This window comes from Geotrypetes seraphini, chromosome 15 (genome assembly GCF_902459505.1).
Source record: "Geotrypetes seraphini chromosome 15, aGeoSer1.1, whole genome shotgun sequence".
NCBI classification, from domain to species: domain Eukaryota; kingdom Metazoa; phylum Chordata; class Amphibia; order Gymnophiona; family Dermophiidae; genus Geotrypetes; species Geotrypetes seraphini.
This window is the reverse complement of record NC_047098.1, coordinates 37560273-37579925: the sequence shown is the minus strand read 5'-3', so window position 1 is coordinate 37579925 and position 19653 is coordinate 37560273. Positions and strand designations below refer to the sequence as shown.

At 40.6% G+C, this 19653-nt stretch overlaps 1 protein-coding gene across 1 annotated transcript in view; it reads right to left on the bottom strand.

Annotated features, from left to right (window-relative positions):
• Positions 1-601: 601 nt before the first annotated feature.
• PIGL (phosphatidylinositol glycan anchor biosynthesis class L) overlaps positions 602-19653 on the bottom strand; it is a 100694-nt gene continuing 81642 nt past the window's right edge. Inside the window, exons 5-7 of the mRNA XM_033922045.1 lie at positions 12188-12219; positions 3835-3968; positions 602-862 (exon numbers count right to left, since the gene is read on the bottom strand). Of these exons, the coding sequence (XP_033777936.1) occupies positions 737-862; positions 3835-3968; positions 12188-12219 (292 nt within the window). The 3' untranslated portion in view covers positions 602-736. The remainder of the gene's footprint in view (positions 863-3834; positions 3969-12187; positions 12220-19653) is intronic.

Genomic DNA, 19653 nt, shown 5'->3' with positions numbered 1-19653 from the left:
CTTGTGGCACTTACATCAGTCTTGCACTTCAGGCATCGGTGGTGAGCGAGTTTCACACTACGAATTCTGGACTGACACTGTAGGTTGTTGCTCCTTATATGCCTCTCCCCTGTATCTCTATAGCTCAACCATGAAGAATTGGACCAACCTATATCTTCTCTTCCATGAGGAAAAAGATGCCTATCAACCTTGCACATAGATTTATATTGCAATCAATTCATGCTATGTTCATATTTTGATCAGAAACTGCAAACACTCATTTTGGGCACTGCATCTGGTTAGTAATGCTTTTGCCAGAAAGGTGGAGGTGCACATTCAGAATGAAATTGTCCAGTGGCTTTGGCAGTTTTAATCCAGGCCTGGTTAGATGTATTCTGGCTGCCCCATCAGCAAAGAGGGCTGCTAATATATCCTGTTCTTACAGGCTCTGCTAGTATCCCAGGAATGAGAAAAAGCTCATGCATATGACAGAACGACTCTTAGAAGAGTATATAAAGGCCTAGAGGCTATTAAAAAGGACATACTGTATGTCATTTGCTTTTGAACAGTTTATAAGATAAACAACAGTTTTCTTTTCATATGTACAGTGGTGAGAACCATACATTTTCATTAATTTTAATAAAAAATTGTATCAAAATATACAGACTATAAAACCATGTGCAGCATGCACAACAATCGTATACAGGATCTTAGAGGAATGTTCCACACAAGGCAGAAAGTTTCTGCTTCTGGTTCACTAGGATTTCCAGCTCTTTTCATTATGTGAAAGGAAGTTGAGTGAATTGATCCACATGTAACAGGAAAACAGCAGGTAGAGACGACGAAACCAGAGGAGCTGGCTGCAGTGGCACTTCATGGCGTTCTAACCAGAGAAAACATTAAAGCATCGTTAGTTGCTAAGACTGATGTTTCCTGGCTGTATCATTAAGGACCTGATCTTCTCATTGCTTCATGCTATACCCTTCCCCCCCTTCATCCCTACCAATCTTGATGTGAAGTAGTGCAATGTAAAACTGTGTTTCTTCAGATGTCTCAGTCTTCTGATTAGCCCTTTTGTTAATCTGAGTGCATGGTGTCCATTTTGTTAAATGCAGTAACACTTGTTGCATTCTAGTTGGTGGAAATAAATGATATTGCTTCAGTTTGAGCCAATATTAGAAGCAATGGACTTCCTATAAACAGTTGGTGAAGCTTGGTGTGAGAGTAGAGGAGCTGCAGACTACAAAGGAGCAGGAGGAGGAAATGCTGAAAGATATGCAATAGTCTAAGCAGTTTTCTTGTTATCAAGAGCCATCAGAAGCGGCATTCAAACTCAAAGTTTATAGAGTTTTTGTCACTATGCTTCCTCATTAGTTCAACCTTTAGTTAAGGGTATTTTTCTGTTAATATTTTATATTATTTTCTCTATAAACACTTTTAAAGACTTATGTGAAAAACTGGCGCGATATTTATAATCTAACACCAACTTGTTATTTCTTAAACTTCACCTCCGCCAACATGCATATTTTGTATGTCACAAACTGCTTTAGGGCGCAGTTTTCTAAAAACAAAAGATGAAAGAGTGATTATTAAATAATACAATCTATATACCTAAATCTTATCAGGTAAAGATACTAACTTTACCTGTTCAATCATAAGTGCATTTTACATGGCGGGTACAAACTCTCTTTTCAGTGAAAGAACTCTGAAAGAAGCTCCCCGCCTACCCCACGTCATAATAGACGTGAAATGTACCGATTGACTGCCTGACATACTGACTATATCAATTAAAGGGAAGCCCAGAAAATAATTCTATTAAGTGAATACATAACTGAATTAAGTAAGGGGCATCTGATCTAATTCAGCATTTAACCCTTTTGGTTCTAGAGTCTGCAATTCAAAGATCCATCTTTGTTCTTTGTAATTTTAATTTTACCCTGAAGCAGTTAGTGGCATACGAAATAAGCATGTCGGCGGCAGTGGAGTTTAAAAAATAACCAGTTGGGGTTTTCAAAGTGATTCCAGTACCTGTCTGCTGGGATTGTTTCTGTGTGTGTGGGTATGGTCGATAGAGGGTAGTTGAGTGGGGAATTTTGGAAGGAAGTTCTAAGTTTGAGAACTTTTGTTTTGAAGTAAGAGGTGAAGATGGTAGTTGGGTGGAGGGGGATCTTTTGAGGTGCTGTATCTCAAATAGGGTGTTAATTAATCTAAAGAGTTCTTTGCTGTTGATTGAGTAGAAGGTACGCTGTTTTTCTTTAGAAATTCTTTTGTACTTATTTATCTTAGATCTCCATATTATATAGGGGAGGAGTTGTACTATCTAATTGTAGATTATATCATTTGGCAACTGAAATGAAATATAGCTTGAACTGTGAGGTTGAGATCAAACCTGCAGTACAAATGGAACAAGAAGGTGGAATAAGAGGGATCTGAAATGTCTTCAGAGGAGGGGAATTGATGAAGGGAAATAAGTAACTTGTTTACTAAACACCTGATGATGGCATGGTGAGAGGTAAGGAGGCTAAAAGGCATGAGAAGTAAGTTTTTCCGGGTTTGTCCCTATATGACAGAGGAAACGTTTGGTCCAGCAAACAGAAGGGAGTTTACAGGAGAAACGGATACCACATTTTTGCTATATGTTGGAAGATTTATTTATCCTTTAATGAGCTTCAGGGTAAATTTGACCCACCAGCGGGGGATTTCCTGCTGATGACACAGTGTGGTATATGAAAACTAAGGGCGTTGGATCTAAGGCAGAGGTAGGGGTAATCCAAGGGGAGGAGTTTTGGAAATCTATGACTTGTCTGGGGGTGTGTGGGGAAAAAATCATAATTTATGGATAGCTCAGAAATGCAAGTTTATGTTGGAGTGGGAATGGCATTTAGGAGAAGCTCTGAGGGAGTGTGGAGAAGGATATTTAAGGAAATTAGCAGTTTATAGGTTTTTTTAATTTATAGTCCACCTTTAACAGGGTGGATTAGATAATCACAAACATAATAAAAAAAAAAAAATCCAAACACAACATATAAAACAAATTACAAAATATAACATCCTTGGGTAATAAAGTCCAGTTTCCTCTGCTATATATTTAATTTTTCAACCCCATACTTCATTTTGCAAAATAAGTGTCATTTCAACAGTCTTGTAAAAGTACACAATTTCCCCTGTTGCCTTATATGTAGGCTGGAAGCTTGTTCCATTTGCAAGACCTGCACATGAAAAGACATTTGCTCTCGTCGTTTGTAATTTTAATTCTTGTTGCTATAGATAAGTTGCAATGTCCTGCAGAATGTAACTTCTGAAGCGGAACATAAGGCAAGATACAATCAATCAAATGTGTGCAGTAAACACTTTGATAAAGGAGAATGATTATAAAATAATATATAGATGATATATGTCTCCTCCAAGTTTAGAACAATCTAGCTAGGCTTTGGACAGGCATGTTTGAAAATGAGGGAATATTGGAAGGTGGTCATGTCTGAAAATGAGGGAATATTGGAAGGTGGTGGTGCCATATTAGTGGGAGACCAAAAGTGGTCAATGAAAATGGGGATAATTGCTGTACAATGTATAGTAGTGGGGTACACAGTACTCAACCACACAGTAACTATGCAGTCATGCACTTTGCTTTTGTGTCCAGTTAAATCTGTTAAAAAAATGAAATAAAATTTACATACATGTAAATCTCCAAACAACATTGGGAGGACTCCTGGACCCATTATACTGCATTTTTTCTAGGGTGGTTTAATATTGAATTAAGTTTGACTGATTTAAGCCTTCTAACATCAAAGTGCTCAGTAGCTCCAAAGGGTCTGAGGCTCTATAGCAGAACCTTCCAATAACACATGCACATACCTTGGCCTGTCTGTACTCCTCAAGAGACAGCACAAAGATGACATCATGGGATTGGAACCAACTGAATGGCAAATCCAGGAGGGATATATACTTCCGAAAGACATTCACCGACTTTAGTGTAAGAACTGAGCAACCTTCAGAGAAAACACATATCCAGTCACAGAACACCACAGATCAATGAGGACTTTGCTTAAGAGAGAAAAATGTTTAAGATGGACCCAGGCCATGAAATTAGCATGGAGACCAAATCCTGTGAAAGTCCTCTGGTAATAGGAACAATGCATACAGTGCTTCTCAAAGTTTTTTTTACGATGTGAACCCTTTTTAACAGTTGAAAATTTGCAAGATCCCAAATTCTGACTCAAATTAAGGAATAAGCAGCATATTCACTGCTTCTTAAAGACTCAGAATCATATAAATATGCAAATCTATATTTTCGACAGTAACTGTCAGGGGTTGTACTCAGTAGGCCAGAGATACAAAGGCTTGCAAGCTGTAACACAACTCACTCTGCAGCTTAGCCATTTAGTCAGAGAGCAAGAGTGTGTTTGTGTAATGATAGTTGTGGATGTGTGAATGAGTGGGTTTGGGAGGATGGGTATGTGACTGCATGGATACTAATGTCACTAGGTACAGTTTTTTGAATGGATGCAGTTTTGGGGTTACCATAGTTCCCTCTCACCTCAATTCTGCTTCTCTCTGTTTTCACTATTCTCCCCATCCTTGCTCTCTCACAGACTCTTCAGTTCTTGTTTCAAGGCTTACCCCCCTCCATTTCACCTCACAGCTCTAGAATCACACATTCATCTACTCCCCCCCCCCCAGGCTCACCCTCTCCTCAGTCATTTTCCTTTTCAAAACTGAAGTACTGTCTTTATGGCTGAATTATCAGTTTTTCTATTCCCCCAACAACTCATTCTGTGCGCTTCTCTCTAGAGCAGGGGTGTCCAACCTTTTGACTTCCCTGGGCCGCATTGGCCGAAAAAAATGTTTCTGGGGCCGCACAAACGCTGCAGCAAGACAGAGGAGGAAGCCAGCAAGATGGTAAACACCCAGGGGCAGCAGAGGAAAACACTACATCGCCCTTAACCGGGGCCGCACAAAATACTTCACGGGGCCGCATGCGGCCCTTGGGCCGCATGTTGGACACCCCTGCTCTAGAGCTTGCACATATGCAAGAGTCCTCTTCCTTTTCTATGGCCATGTGAAATTAAAATAAGTGAACCATATGGATCAGAGTGAAGTACATAATTCAGTTTTAAGCACAAACATGTAGGCAGGAACAGAAAGCAGAAGAAAAGGGAGCATTATGGTAAGGAGTGGGGTATGTGCATCATCTAGCTATCTGAGGATGGGAGCACAAAGCACGTCCGACTGACCTGCTCTCTCCTGAGGCACTTACTGGGGCCCAGAAACACTACTTAATCAGTTTCTTCATTTGTTTGTGAAAAAATGCTGGCCAGAAGTGATATGGGTTTGAAATCAGAAGTAACAAAACCATTGGCTTTTATTCTGCCAAGAGGAATGTCCTTACACTGCTATTTCACCTGGATGAGGTGTAGGATAGTGGTTCCGTGCTGGAGATGGTGAGTGGTGTTTACCTGGTCCATCTTTCAAGCCATCAGCAGCAGGCACAGTGATGGTGAAAATGGTACACTGCTTTGGACTCTTCATAAACTCTCTTGCTTGTGTTTATGGCCCACATGATGGTGTTATTTATTTTTTCTCTGATGCAGATGTACTCTTGATACCAGTTCAGGATTTTATGACCTCATTTGGGATCAAGACCAACCGTTTGGGAAGCTCTACAGTAGGACGTTACAAAATTATTTGGGTGACAGTACTAAGATGAGCATGCTCACTAGATGGCGCTCTCTAACAATAATTTAATTGCATTAAAGCATAATTTGACTTTTATTATTGCATTTCTGACTACTGACTTGTTTCAGGTGTTTGTAAGATTATTAAATAGAAAATAATAAAGCAAGATGCCTGAAAAAAGCACACTTGTATCCATTAAAGTTTTAAGTTTCCAGGTGCTCTACCTTTCATAAAGGCTTCTAATTCACTACTGGTGATTTTAATGACAAATTTCAGCAGTTCTTCCTAACTTAAAAAGATGCAATAAAATCCTTAATCTAATAAAGACAAAACTATTCATTAAAAGGAAGTGATAGTAAACAATTACTTGGAAGGTGGATGGTTTTAGCTCCTAATTCCAAGACATGGCATACCGCCTCCCCCCTCAAAAAAAAAGAAAGAAAAAAAAAATCAAACTCAGCCGATATGTAATATTCTTTGAAGGGCTCTCAATCTATTTAGTCAGCAGAGTTTTGTTTGTTTTTTTTTAAAGTCTTCAGTTTAGGAGTTTACTGATTTACCTTTCCTCATTTAAGGTTTGCTTTTACCATAAACTAGAGCTTCTCAGATGGTGAGTTGTAAAACATTTGGGGTCACAACCTGAGTGGGTCCTTCATGGGAAGTCACTGGTCCTCACCACCAGGGAGGTTATGTGCTTTCTGTGGCCAAAGGCAGCAGAAGGATTGCCCAAAATCAAGAGAGCATCAGAAGTGTTGAGTGTAGTTATAGACTCAGATCAATTCACTGGTTAGGAAATTTTTCTTCAGATTGAGGCAATTGAGAGTGATCAGATCTGTTCTGAGTCAGGACAATTGCTCAAGCAGTCTTGCTCCCTTACTGTTCCCTTACTTGGACTACTGTACTGCAATTCCTTGTATTGTGGTATTAATGACAAAGAATGTGGTAGACTGCAGCTACTCCAAAATACAGCTGCCAGACTAATCTATTGGCGGAGCAAATTCGAGAGAGTCACATCGCTCTTAGAACTACACTGGCTGCCCAAAAAAAAAAAATTCAGTGTAAAATGGCTTGCATGGCCCACAAAGCCATTTATGGAAATAATTGCAAAGGACAAGTCTCAGACATCATTGTTACAAACTCTTTTCTCAACTCGAGATTGACACAATGCTTTAAAGCAGGAGTTCTCAAAGTCCCTCCTCGAGGGCCGCAATCCAGTCATGTTTTCAGGATTTCCCCAATGAATATGCATTGAAAGCAGTGCATGCACATAAATCTCATGCATATTCATTGGGGAAATCCTGAAAACCCAACTGGATTGCGGCCTTCAAGGAGGGACTTTGAGACCCCTGCTTTAAAGTAACCCTCCCTTCTCTATGCGTACGCTGAAAAAAAAATACATGAATCCACCTTCGCCCAATCTGCTGCAGCAGACTCACAATCGAACTACCAGCACACAAGCCTGGATCTCTGGATCCCCCTATCCAGGAAGGGCTGCATTGTCAAACAAGGAATCAGAGAAGTCAGGATCAGCAGCCAGATCCCCCAAATCAGGAGCAGGAGATCAACAGCCGGATCAGGCGGAGGTGAGGACACACTCAAAAGCAACACGCCACCCTGGGAGGTAAAGGAGACTGCTCAGAACATGCTTTTTTTATTTTAAGCTCTGAGTACAAAACCTCATGATTTTAGATAAGGTATCCAGCTCCTGAGGCATGGAGTCACCCTTAGATGTCTTAAATTTGCATGTCTTAGACTGCGGAGAGAGTCCGCAGCCAGGCTCACTGAAGAACCAGCCGTGCCGAGCCCTGAAAGTAATGGAGGCCATCCTGTTGGGCTGGCTGAGCGTCTGATCACCTGCTTCTGTGGGGGAAAAGCTAAGCTGGTCGCTACAGCCCCCCCAGTTGTGCCAAGCAACATGTGACACAAAGATGCTCTAAAAGCACTAAATTTGTGCAATCCTGGCATGAATTCACACGGCGACCACAAGGACTCCATCCCAGCACTTTTCCAGGCAATAATAACAGTTTTGAAGAAGCAGGGAGAAGAAAAAAAAGATTACTAAATATCCAAGATGGCTGACAGCACCAAAATGTGATATTTCTCAACCTTCCCAAAGTCCAAAAATGGTGATTTTAGGATTTTACAGGAGAGAGAACACAGGGGAATATGCAGAAACTCAGAAAATGGCACTTTTTAATTTTTCCCGATGTCTCTCACAAGCTGTCAGCTCTTTGTACTCACTGTGACACTGGAATCCACCTGCTCACAGCTCTTACTCAGTAGCTGTGTAAGAATTCACTGCCACAATGCTGGGAATGCTCTCACAAAACTTATCTTCGGGCTGCCAGTCAGACTCCACTGTCTGACTATGCCTCCACCCCAGCAGACAAATGAATGCGCACCAGGACAGGCGGAGGTGTGAAAATGCAGCCGGCAAGCTGCGTAACACCGCTGAGCCCCCCTAAGCATGCCTAACAGTCTGCGCTTGACCCCTGCTTATCAGAAAGTGAAACTATTTCAGGGACAGCTCTGAGCTCCAAGGAAAACTATGCAGACTGGCTAACAGGTACCCAAAAGGGATCGGCCTATCAGTTACAGACCGAAGTCTGTGAATTCTCTAGCAGGCAGAGACCCAAATTTGCTTCAAACACAAAAATACCTGCAAAGGGAATGAAATTACATTGAGTTTAAAACAATAAAATGGGGAGAGCAGAACACACACAGCTGCATACATGCGTGCAGAAATAAAGACTGTAGAGGGCGCTAAACTGATCAGTGAAGTACTACAGAGGCAGAGTGAAAATCCAGAGTGGATTCCTTCTGCAGCGCATGCGAGTATGGGGAAATAACCCTATTGTCTAGAATGTCTCACTGGAAAAAGATGTTATGACTGAACTTAAAAATGAAGATCAAGAATTCCTACAGAAGCAAAGGCTTTATGAGTGGAGCTAACCTTCAAACAACTTCAAAAGAATGCAGAAATATGCAGTGTGAGGAAAAGAAAATCATGACAAAAGCGAGGTATGAGGAAAGGAAGACCAAAGAAGTCACCCATATAACATCTGAATTTTCCAGAAGAAACATCCCACAGAGTGGATTGACGATCCAGTTTTCAAGGAACTTTGGAATCGGGCATCCAAACTGACTGTTGTTAATGATGCAGCAGAATGAGGGATAAGCCTCATTGAAAAATATGATACTTTGACAAAAGATGAAGAACAGAAGCCACGGAAAGAGGTTTCTTTCTGCATCATAGACTGTTGATTTGTCAAATGCCCAAGAATTACAATATACTGTTAAGCTTAGCAGTAGTTTTAAAAAAACAACAAGGTGTGGCAACCCCTAAACTAAGTAAAAATTTGTGTTTTTAATTTTTATTTAAAGGAATAAAATTAGCCTTGTGGACAAATGGGATGTATTAATTAATTTTTAGACCACCCTAATGAGATAGCTTTGTATACTAAAGAGTCAGTGCAAGCAAATCTCTCTCTTGTATATTTATTGTGGATCAACTACACCAAATTATGGAAAATATAAGCTATAATTCAGCACTCATAGCAAAATCATCCCCTAATTAGTGCCTATGGTTTAACAAAATAAAAAAAATAAAGTAAAAAGTCAAAACTAATTCTTTATTAAGTCCTTACAACTTATTATGTGGAGATATTAATATTCACCTTGAGAAAATCAACCAATCAGAAACTACAAAATTTTGGTCTCTCATCTCTTCACTAGGTTACTTCAAACCTCCCCCAGTTATAACCCACCAAAGAGGCCATCAGTTAGATCTAGTTACCTTCTCTACTAGAGAACTACCTAATCCCAAAATTTACTGGAAACAAGAATACTGGACCGATTCACTATGGTCAGATCACAGACTCTGCAACTTTGAACTTGATTGCCAATTAAAGACCTCTAAACCAACAAACAATATCTCTAAAACAAGAAATAAAAAATTCCACACTAGCAGAGGCAAGATAAATCCTGTAGAATTCTGGTCTCACTATGAGATCATATCAGATCAAAATGAAGAAACCGAACAATTTATGAACTCCTGGATTAAAGATAGCACTAACATTCTAAATGAAATGGCTTCCATCAAAACCCGTAGAAAAAGACTTAGAAACCTAGAGGGCTGGTTTGATACAGAGCTGCTGACGATTAAGAGAGACTTAAGAAAATCGGAAAGACTATGGCTAAAATCAGGAGCACAAGAGCATAAAGTTGCCTGGAGATTAAAACTAAAAAACTACAAAAATCTGTTCAAAGAAAAACGCAAAAACTTCTATGCACACAAAATCGGCAACGTTTCAACCAATAGTAGTAGCCTTTTTAAGTTGGTAAACGATCTATACAATATAAAAACATTCACTGACACTCCCGAAGAACCCACTCTAACTGCAAACAGCATGGCTGACTTTTTTAATTCAAAAATTCAAAAATTAAGATCTTTGCTAACCACCCTGGCCAAGCCCCACTGGTGCTACCCCATTCTGCAAGATTCATTTGATTCCAGAGCTGATCTGTTCTGGAACAAATTCTCAACCATTGACTGGCAAACTTTTAGTAAACATTACAATAAGTATGTTAACTCCTATTGCAGATTGGATACCTGTCCTCCAAATGTCATGAAATCTGCCCCAGTCAACTTTAAGGCCAAGATGCTGACTTGGGTAAACTTTCTACTATCCTCAGGAAGTTCCCAGTAGAGCAAGGCCACATTATGATTACACCAATTTAAAAAAATGCAAAAGAATCATCTAACATTGCATCTAACTTCAGACCAATCGCCAATATCCCTCTGGCAACCAAAATAGCAGAAGGGGTGGTAAATTCCAAGCTCACCACATATTTAGAGAAACACAACATCTTACATGACAACCAATCCGGCTTCCGATCAGGTCACAGTACCGAAACAATTATAGCTTCTCTGTTTGATTACCTTCACCTTCTTTTCAGCCAAGGCTCATTTGCTCTGATATTACAACTTGATCTGAGCAGTGCATTTGACTTGGTTGACCATGCTATTCTGCTGGACTGTTTGACATCTATTGGAATCTCAGGCCATGTTCTCAATTGATTCCAAGGGTTTCTGGGAAATAGATCCTATAAGGTGTTTAAGGACGATACTATCTCCTATGGTTGGGACAACCCCTGCGGGGTCCCATAGGGCTCCCCCTTGTCCCCCACCCTGTTTAACATCTACCTTGCCTCCCTAGGAAACCTCTTGCAGAATCTAAAGCTCAAATTCTTCATCTACGCTGACAACATCACCATAAGTCATCCCGCTATCCTGCTTTACATCTGAGCTGCTAAATTCCCTCTCATTCACTCTAAATCAGGTTGAACTTTGGATGTCAGCGTTTAGATTAAAGCTAAATTCAGAAAAATCTAAATTTTTCTTGGCAGCCCCAAATGCAAAATCAAGGAAACTACACTACATGTAAATGGGCTGGATCACTGTATTGAGCAATCCTTAAAAACACTAGGAGTCACCTTAGACAAGCTTCTCACTCTGGAGAAACACTCTGACCTAGTATTTAAGAAGTGTATCTCGGTGCTTTGGAAACTCCGCACCATTAAAAAATACTTTGATGACGCCTCCTTTCGCCTGTTGGTACAATCTGCTATTCTGAGTGTTCTGGACTACTGCAACATCATATACTTAGGCGCCTTCAAGAAAATCACCAGGAAGTTGAGGTTGGTCCAAGACACTGCCGTCTGTCTCATCTTTGGCCTGAAGAAATGGGAACACATAACCCCTTTCTACCACAAGCTGCACTAGCTGCCGTTCGAATCCAGAGTCCTTTTTAAGTTCTCATGCTTCTGCTACAAAACAATATTCGGTCTGTCACCGGATTATCTTTACCCACACTTCAACCTGAATTACAACAATAAGAGCTCCCGCAGAATAAATCTGTTCGCTTTTCCCTCACTGAAATCGTGTCATCTTAAAAGATTCTTCGAAAGAACCTTCTCTTTTCAAGTGGCCAAACTAAACTCATGGCTCGCCCAAATTGTGCTTGATGCCTCTTCTTATCTCAATTTTAGAAAACAGATTAAAACTCAACTTTTCAACAGACCAAATCCTTAACGCTCTCCATCACTATCCCTCCCCATTCTTTTAAGATTGTTGCTCCCTCCTATTGGCGTGTATGTACCTTTTTTTCCCTTCATTTAAATTGTAGACGTATAACTTGTTTGACTCTATGATTGCTTTGTTATGTTCTTCAATTCCAACTACACTGTTTGTACTGCATTTAACTGTTGTGAACCGCCTAGAACTCCCTGGGTATGGCGGTATACAAAAATAAAATTATTATTATTATTAAAAGTGAAAGCTAAATATGAGTAGGAGCACTGAGAACATTTTTAATATGTGATATTTATCTTTCTCTCTTGGCTTCTTACTTTTTTTAAAATTTTGTTAAACCTTGGGAACTAATTGGGGGATGATATTCATTTCCAAGAGATAGCTGGGTCAGTTACCACAGCCTGTAACATTTTTATTACAAATGATTTTAGCACATACCTTGTGGAAGTTTTGTTTCTGAGTGAAGATGCCTGTGGAAGGGAAGACACATGAAGGTCAGTAGGCAGAAACAGACTATCATTAACTTTTGAAGAACACAGTCATGCCTTCCATCTATGCTTTGATCTTCACCAGCCAGTTTCAAGTTTCTTTATTTTTAATATACCGTCTATCAAAACAAGTGTCTAAATGGTGTACAATATAAACAGATTGTAGAAAACAATTAAAATAGGTAAATAAAAGCAATATTTTATCATATATTAAAAATACTAGACAAATTCACATTAACGTACATGGAACAAAAGGGAAGTTGGGGAGGGAAAAGTTGTTTAAAATACATCGAAGTAAAATTAATAAAAAAAGGAAGGTAAAAGGGGTGTGGCAAAACATTAGTATAGCCTCCATGGAATGTTGCTACTATTTGGGTTTTTGCCAAGTACTTGTGACCTGGATTGGCTACTGGGCTGGATGGACCGTTGGTCTGACCCAGTAAGGCTATTCTTATGTTCTTATGCTTGGGGGAAAAGTCTATATCCGGTGTCCTGCCAGAACTTGAGAGGAGTCCAGAAATTCTGCAATATATTTGTTCTGAGAGGCCAATGCAGAAAACCCACATGGTAGAACCACATGCCAATGGCTGAGCACGCAGCTTCTACTAAAGGATTAATGAAAAGGTATTGTATACTATTGATATACAAATTTACCTTGCACAGAATCTGCACACCATTCAGGGAAAGCCTGCTCAGCACATGCGCACCTTAAGTTCTGACTTCACTATGTGCATGTCTGAGCAAAAACGAAAGTGCCAGCACACATCTGCGCATAAACATTACCCTTGCAACTATTTCTTCACAAAATTTTTTTGCAAGGCTAATATTTATGCACAGAAATACATTCCAGTTCATGTGCTGATGGGTGCTAGCACTTTCTTTTTTTTTTTTAAATTCTTTATTCATTTTCAAGATTACATTAAGTATTAAAATATATTCATTCACATAAACAATAAATACATCACTTATAAACAATCATTAACACATTTCATTAATTTTTATCCCCTCCCCTCCCCCAACCCTCCTTCCCATATATTCCATTATCATATAAAACATATAACAATAAAATCCCCCCTCCCTGCTCCTTAAATTAATAAAATATAAGGGAAACAAATTTTTTTTTTTTTTAATTAATCTTTACAATATTTCGTTAATGGTTGCCACACATCCTGAAATTTCTTAAAATATCCCCGCTGTAATACAATAAACCTTTCCATTTTATAGATATGGCATAAAGAGTTCCATCAGAAGGTGTAATTTAATCTCTTCCAATCCTTCCAATTAAATGTGATTTGCTGAATGGCAACACCAGTCATTATTAGTAGTAATTTATTTATTATTCGCAGAAATCTGACTTTTTTTTCTCATTTCATTTTGGTTTGAGCATGCGCACAGTACTATTACCTCCCATTCTGTCTTTTAAAGTTGCAAACACTGACCTGGTTGCAGAAAATCAAGGCGTTTAAATCCCAAAAACCTTGGCATTAAATTCTGTCAACCAGATCAGGAAAATGTTCTCTCAGTGTGCATGCCTTAAAAGCCTGTTTACTTCTGTGCATAATGGAAGAATACAATACCTCTCATTGCCACGTATTTTAATATAGTGTCTCCCCCCCCATGTGAACTGCCATGGTGAACCCTTTTCTGCATCACAGTCAGTAACATACGCACAAAAAGCTCTGCCCCACAGAGGAATTAACAAAGAAGCATAAACAAAGAGACATAGGTAATATAGGTAAAGAAACAAAGCTAAATAAAAATGATATTAATTTCAAAGCATATTACTTCAGGCATAATTAATCCCATTCAAGAGCTCTAGAGCAATACAGTAATAATAGATTCAGACATTTTGGGGCTAATTTTCAAAGCACTTAGACATACAAAAGTACCATATGTTTCTATGGCACTTTTGTGTGTCTATGTGTGTCTAAGTGCTTTGAAAATGAGCCCGTTTGATTCTGGCAGCATTACTATATTTCACCAAATAAAGTTAATCATAAAAGGAGGTGGAACAGGTCCATTATGAACAAAGGCCACTAATCAATTAGAACTCTACAGCTTGAAGAAGAAATGACTTAAAGAAGGTAATATAAAATCAGGAGTGGTGTGGAAGAGAAAGAGAGACCACTTATTTACCAACTTTTTAAATTTATTTTTTTTTAATTGAGGCCACGTTTAATATTTTAGAAGATTTGGAATGCCAAAACATGTGTGCACACTCACACACTCATGCTCTCTCTCATGTTCCCCCACACAGACTTTGCCCAGGCTCTTTCTCATGTTCCCCCTCCCTTCAGCCTTCACCCACTCTCTCTCTGTCATGTACCCCCCTTCCTTCACTGCATGGTTCAAGCTCGAGGATGGATGAGTTGTGGCAGAGAGGTAGGGATCTCATGGCAATAAATCTATGCTTCCCTCCAAATTGCCAAGCTTCAATTGGCCAAGAGAAGGCATTTAGTAGGCTAAGTTCTGTACTAAGACTAAGTGGCACTCCATGGAACTAATAAATAGCTGATTTAAACAAATTAGAGCTATGTTTCCTCATTAATGGTCTCTTTTATCAAGCTGTGCTAGAGGGTTTTAGAATGGGACAGCAAGGTAAATGTTCCGACGCTCATAGAATTTCTATGAGTGTCGGAGCACCTACCTTGTTGGCCTGCACTAAAAACCTCTTGCGCAGCTTGATAAACATGGGGTAAATGCACAATTAAGTTGTGGAATTTTTTTGTAGGAGGCTGGTCAAGGCATTTAAGGATACAGAATCCTTGGCACCATGCAAAAATTCTCAGTCTACCTCTTCTTTGCAGGTTAATATGGGCTCTATTGCCAAACCTCATTTCCTTTTGGAATCTATAAATTCTAGTACAGTCTCTGAAACCGGTATACTTTGCTGGAAAAATCCCTCCCACAACAAGACGACTGGAAATGAGCCAAGTAGGAGAGAGGTTAAGATAGACAATGTTTCTGTGCCAGGAAGAAACTTTTATGGTCTCTGCTTGCTGTGGTTTCAGTAAAGTAGAACCATTTGGCATGAGATCATGGAAAAAGAACAAGCCACTAGACTATTTGCATATACATATCCACGTGTATGTATATTTATATATTATATATATTGTGTGTGTGTGAGACTTTTTCTCTGGTATTATCATTAGATACACTTTTGAACAGCCACAGAAACACAAAGGATTAAGTATGCATGTGAGCTTGCATGTGTGTGTGTTTGTACTTGCTTGATCATGTGTGTCTACTCCTCATTTATTTCCTCAGAAACAGTTACAGGAAGTTTAACAAGACTGTCTCTCCAGGGCCTCCTACACCAGGTGTGAAGGTCCCCAGGACAAGTGTAAGAGGTATCAACAGATTCACAATGAATTTGCACAAGATAGATTTGCATATGCTAGGTCTCCAATACTTGCAGATTTACTTTATATAATGTATATTTGTTGTAGATATTGTGAAAACCTGTGAGGACCCAGTGCAGGCTTAGGAAGCCCTGGAGAGAGACCCTCTTACCCAATAAGGTTAAACCTCCTACAAATATAGCCCTTCAAACTACAGCAGCAAAACTGATGTTTTCATGCTCATCACATTGAAAGAATGACTCTATATCTAATCAAACTTTACCGGCTGCTAATACAGGCACATCTAAGATAATAAAACCCTAAGCGCGCATGCGCATCCCACCTGCGTGTTCCATTTTCTGTGAGCTGTAGGGCCCCGCGGGCAAGAGTGCGCATGCGCTTCTACTCCCTCCCTCCCTCACTGTAACTTCGCTGCCGTCGTCCACCGCCATCGTGGCCCCTTCCCCCCACCCCTGTGCACCCTTTCCCGGCGCACATGGCACAGCGGCTGTCGACGGCAGCAGGCCACGGCGGCTGCAGGCCGCGGTGGCCGAGCCCGAAGCCAGTGTAGATGGCTGAAGCCTGGCTGGAGGAGGAGGAGCAGCTGTGAGAGCTCCGCAGAGGCAAGAGGTGATGGATTCGGTGGAGGGAGTGGGAGAAGGGAGAGATGTTGGACTCAAGTGAAGAAAGGAGACAGAGACAGATGGATGAGAAGGACAGAGGGGCTACTAGGGGGACCAGGAGAGATGGTAGGGGATAGGGAGAGATAGACTTCAGGGAGTGTGGAGGGGACAGGAGAGAGAGATGGTCTTGGGGAAGGACAGAGGGGGACAGGAAAGGGGAAGATGGCAAAAGGGGTGAAACAGAGTCAGAGAGAGATGGTAGAGGGTGTGAAAGGGGGAAAGGGAGAGATGGAAATGGTAGGACCACTGCTGCTTTTGGGCACTGAGGGAGGAAAGGTTGGTACGTCAGGACTGCTGCTGCCACCTCGGGTAAATAAAGACCCTGTCAGGTGATAAATGCAATGGAGGATCTATGAGGGCCAAAAGAGTACAAAGGAAATGGTAAAAGGTGAGGTGGTGGGACTGGGATCAGTGGGAGGCAGGGTCCGGGCATGATAGAGGCGGGACATGGGTGGGGTCAGAGTCAGGGTCAGGGTATAGGTGGGGCTATTCTAGCACCCGTTACTGTAATGAATGTAATGGGCTAAAACACTAGTTTAAAATAAATATGTACAATGATATTTAGAACACTTCACAGACTAGGTCCAAATTACATGTGTAAACCATTTCTCCCTCTTTCCAAAAAGAATCTCTATCCTATCCTAATCCAAGCTCTTGTTCTTTCAATGTTAGATTACTGTCATTGTCTTTCTTCCTTCTTTCCACTAAGCTGATTTTAAGATTGCAGACTATTCAGAATATGAACACTAAGGCGTAAATTCTGTAAAGGACGCCTAAGTCCCGCCTACAGTTAGGCAGGAGTTAAGCATCCAAATAAAGTGGTTAATAAGCAATTTAAGAGTCTTAATGACCGTTAATGGGAACTTGGACATCAGTTCCAAGACACGTCCACAATTTCGTGAATGTCAATCGGAAAAAGCTGCGCCTAAGGAAACAGGCGTGGCGTGGGAGAGGCTTTGATGTGGACGTCTGTTGAATAATTTACATTATTGCTGAGCGACCAAGCATGTCCATCTAATGCCTAAATGTAGGTGAATGAAACGCAGGTCTACTTTTGAGCAGGACTTGGGCAACAGATAGACGTGAGCTAGGACTGCAGCAGAACGGGATTTAGGGGTGATCATTAGTGAAGACATGAAAACTGTCAATCAAGTGGAGAAGGCTTCATCCAAGGCTAGACAAATGCTGGGTTGTATCCGTAGAAGTTTTGTTAGCCGGAAGCCGGAGGTCATAATGCCATTGTACAGAACCATGGTGAGACCTCATCTGGAGTACTGTGTACCATTCTGGAGGCCACATTACCGTAAGGATGTGCTCAGGGTGGAGTCGGTTCAGCGAATGACCACCAGGATGATCTCGGGGCTCAAGGATCTCACGTACGAGGAAAGGCTGAACAAATTGCGGCTATACTCTCTCCAAGAACGTAGGGAGAGGTGAGACATGATTGAGACATTTAAGTATATCACTGGTTGTATCATGGTGGAAGATGATATTTTCTTTCTCAGAGGTCCCTCGACCACAAGAGGACATCTGCTGAAAATCAGGGAAGGGAAATTTCATGGAGACACCAGGAAGTATTTCTTCACAGATAGAGTGGTTGACCATTGGAACGGGCTCCCTGTGCAGATGATCGTGGCCAGCAGCGTGCAAGATTTTAAGAAAAAGTGGGATGCCCACGTCAGATCTCTACGAGGGTAGTGTAGAGGTGATGCCATCAGAGTGAAACCACCAGGTGGGTAGTTGGGGAAGGGTTAATAGAGTGGGCAGACTTGGTGGGCTATGGCCCTTTTCTGCCGTCATTTTCTATGTTTCTATGTGGATGGGACTTAGGCGGACTTTGAATGTCTCCAATGTGTTTCGCTATATAGGCTAATAGGGATTTTATTTTTGCTTTATTAAGCTCAAATACATTTAATAATGCACCACATAAACAGGGCACATGAATACAAAGATATTGCATGCAAAACCTTCTATTTTTGTGGGAAAACAGCAATGTTATTTGCTAATTATAGGCAAAGATCCATTAACTGAAGCAGAGCACATGAAAAAGATAGTTTTATATTTCTTGCTCAAAAGCTACACTTTTTTCTGACTAAAGAGTGCTGTAATGAGCTAATTATTGAAAGAGTTGCATTAAGCAAGCAATGCTCATGAAAAAAAAAATATTGCATAGATAACTTCATTTCCAAAAGGTTAAGGACAGAAAAAAGAGATACAGTCCTCAGCATGGCTTGTAGTTCATTGCAAATGGAGGTCTCCAGCTGCAATGGTGACCTCATTGTGAGATCATCAAGGTGCACTTAGAAGGTAGAATGCCACAATTAAAATAGGGATATATGCTGGGGGAGCTGACCATACTTTGAATTCAAACCCATGACCTTTGGACTATGAAAGCAGTGCTCTAAATCACTGAGCTAGAGCTGCTATCTTTCAGGTGGCTGTGATATGATACCTGAGATCATACCTTAGGAGATCCCTAAGGTATCATATCACAGATCACGAAGAGCCACCTGAATGGAAGCTGCTGTAGCTCAAAATTCTACTTTCTCCACAGTCTCAGAGTTAGTATACAGTTTTTCATTTGGCTAGTTGTCTAAAGGAGAGGGAGCTGGAAGACTGAGGACCTTAAAAATAAAAAAAAGAAATTCATCTTACCATAAAATAAGAAAAAGGGAATGGGACTTGCAAACTGCCTTTTTGTGGTTACACATTCAAAGCAGTTTACATACTGTATATACAAGTACTTATTTTGTACCTGGTATAATGGGGGGGTTAAGTGACTTGCCCAAGGTCACAAAAAACAGTGCTGGGATTCAATCCCACAATCTCTGGGTGCAGAGGTAGCAGCTCTACCACTAGGCCATTCTTCATCTGCTGCTAGTGCACATGCTGGGAATTTTAATAGCCTCTCATTTCCAGATATGTGCTCAACATCACTAGAAATGTCCATCATCTTGTCACCTAACCTTTCCTCCAGTATCTTGATCCATAAGTCTACATAATCTGCAACTCAGAAAATATTCTTCCTTCTTCACTGGCTATTCACATAGCCCACTTAACCCCCCTGCCCCTAAGTCATATTCACAGCACCTAAAACTTCCCTACTTCTTTCCAGAACAATTTTGAGCCTGTGACCCCAATCGTAGTATAATTTATTCCCATACCTAAATACATCCATCTTTATTCCCCAACATCAGCCATGCCTATAGCACTTCAGACTTCATGATTCCCTCCTCTAGACATCATGAGCTGCAAACTAGAAAATCACCTTCGATCTGAGGTGTACAGATCATCAGATCCTTTTTATTCCTCACAGCCCAGAGAAACCTGAAACAGCTGGGAGACTCCTGAACCTGAAGATCATCATGAATGGCTTGGCATATCACTCCCCA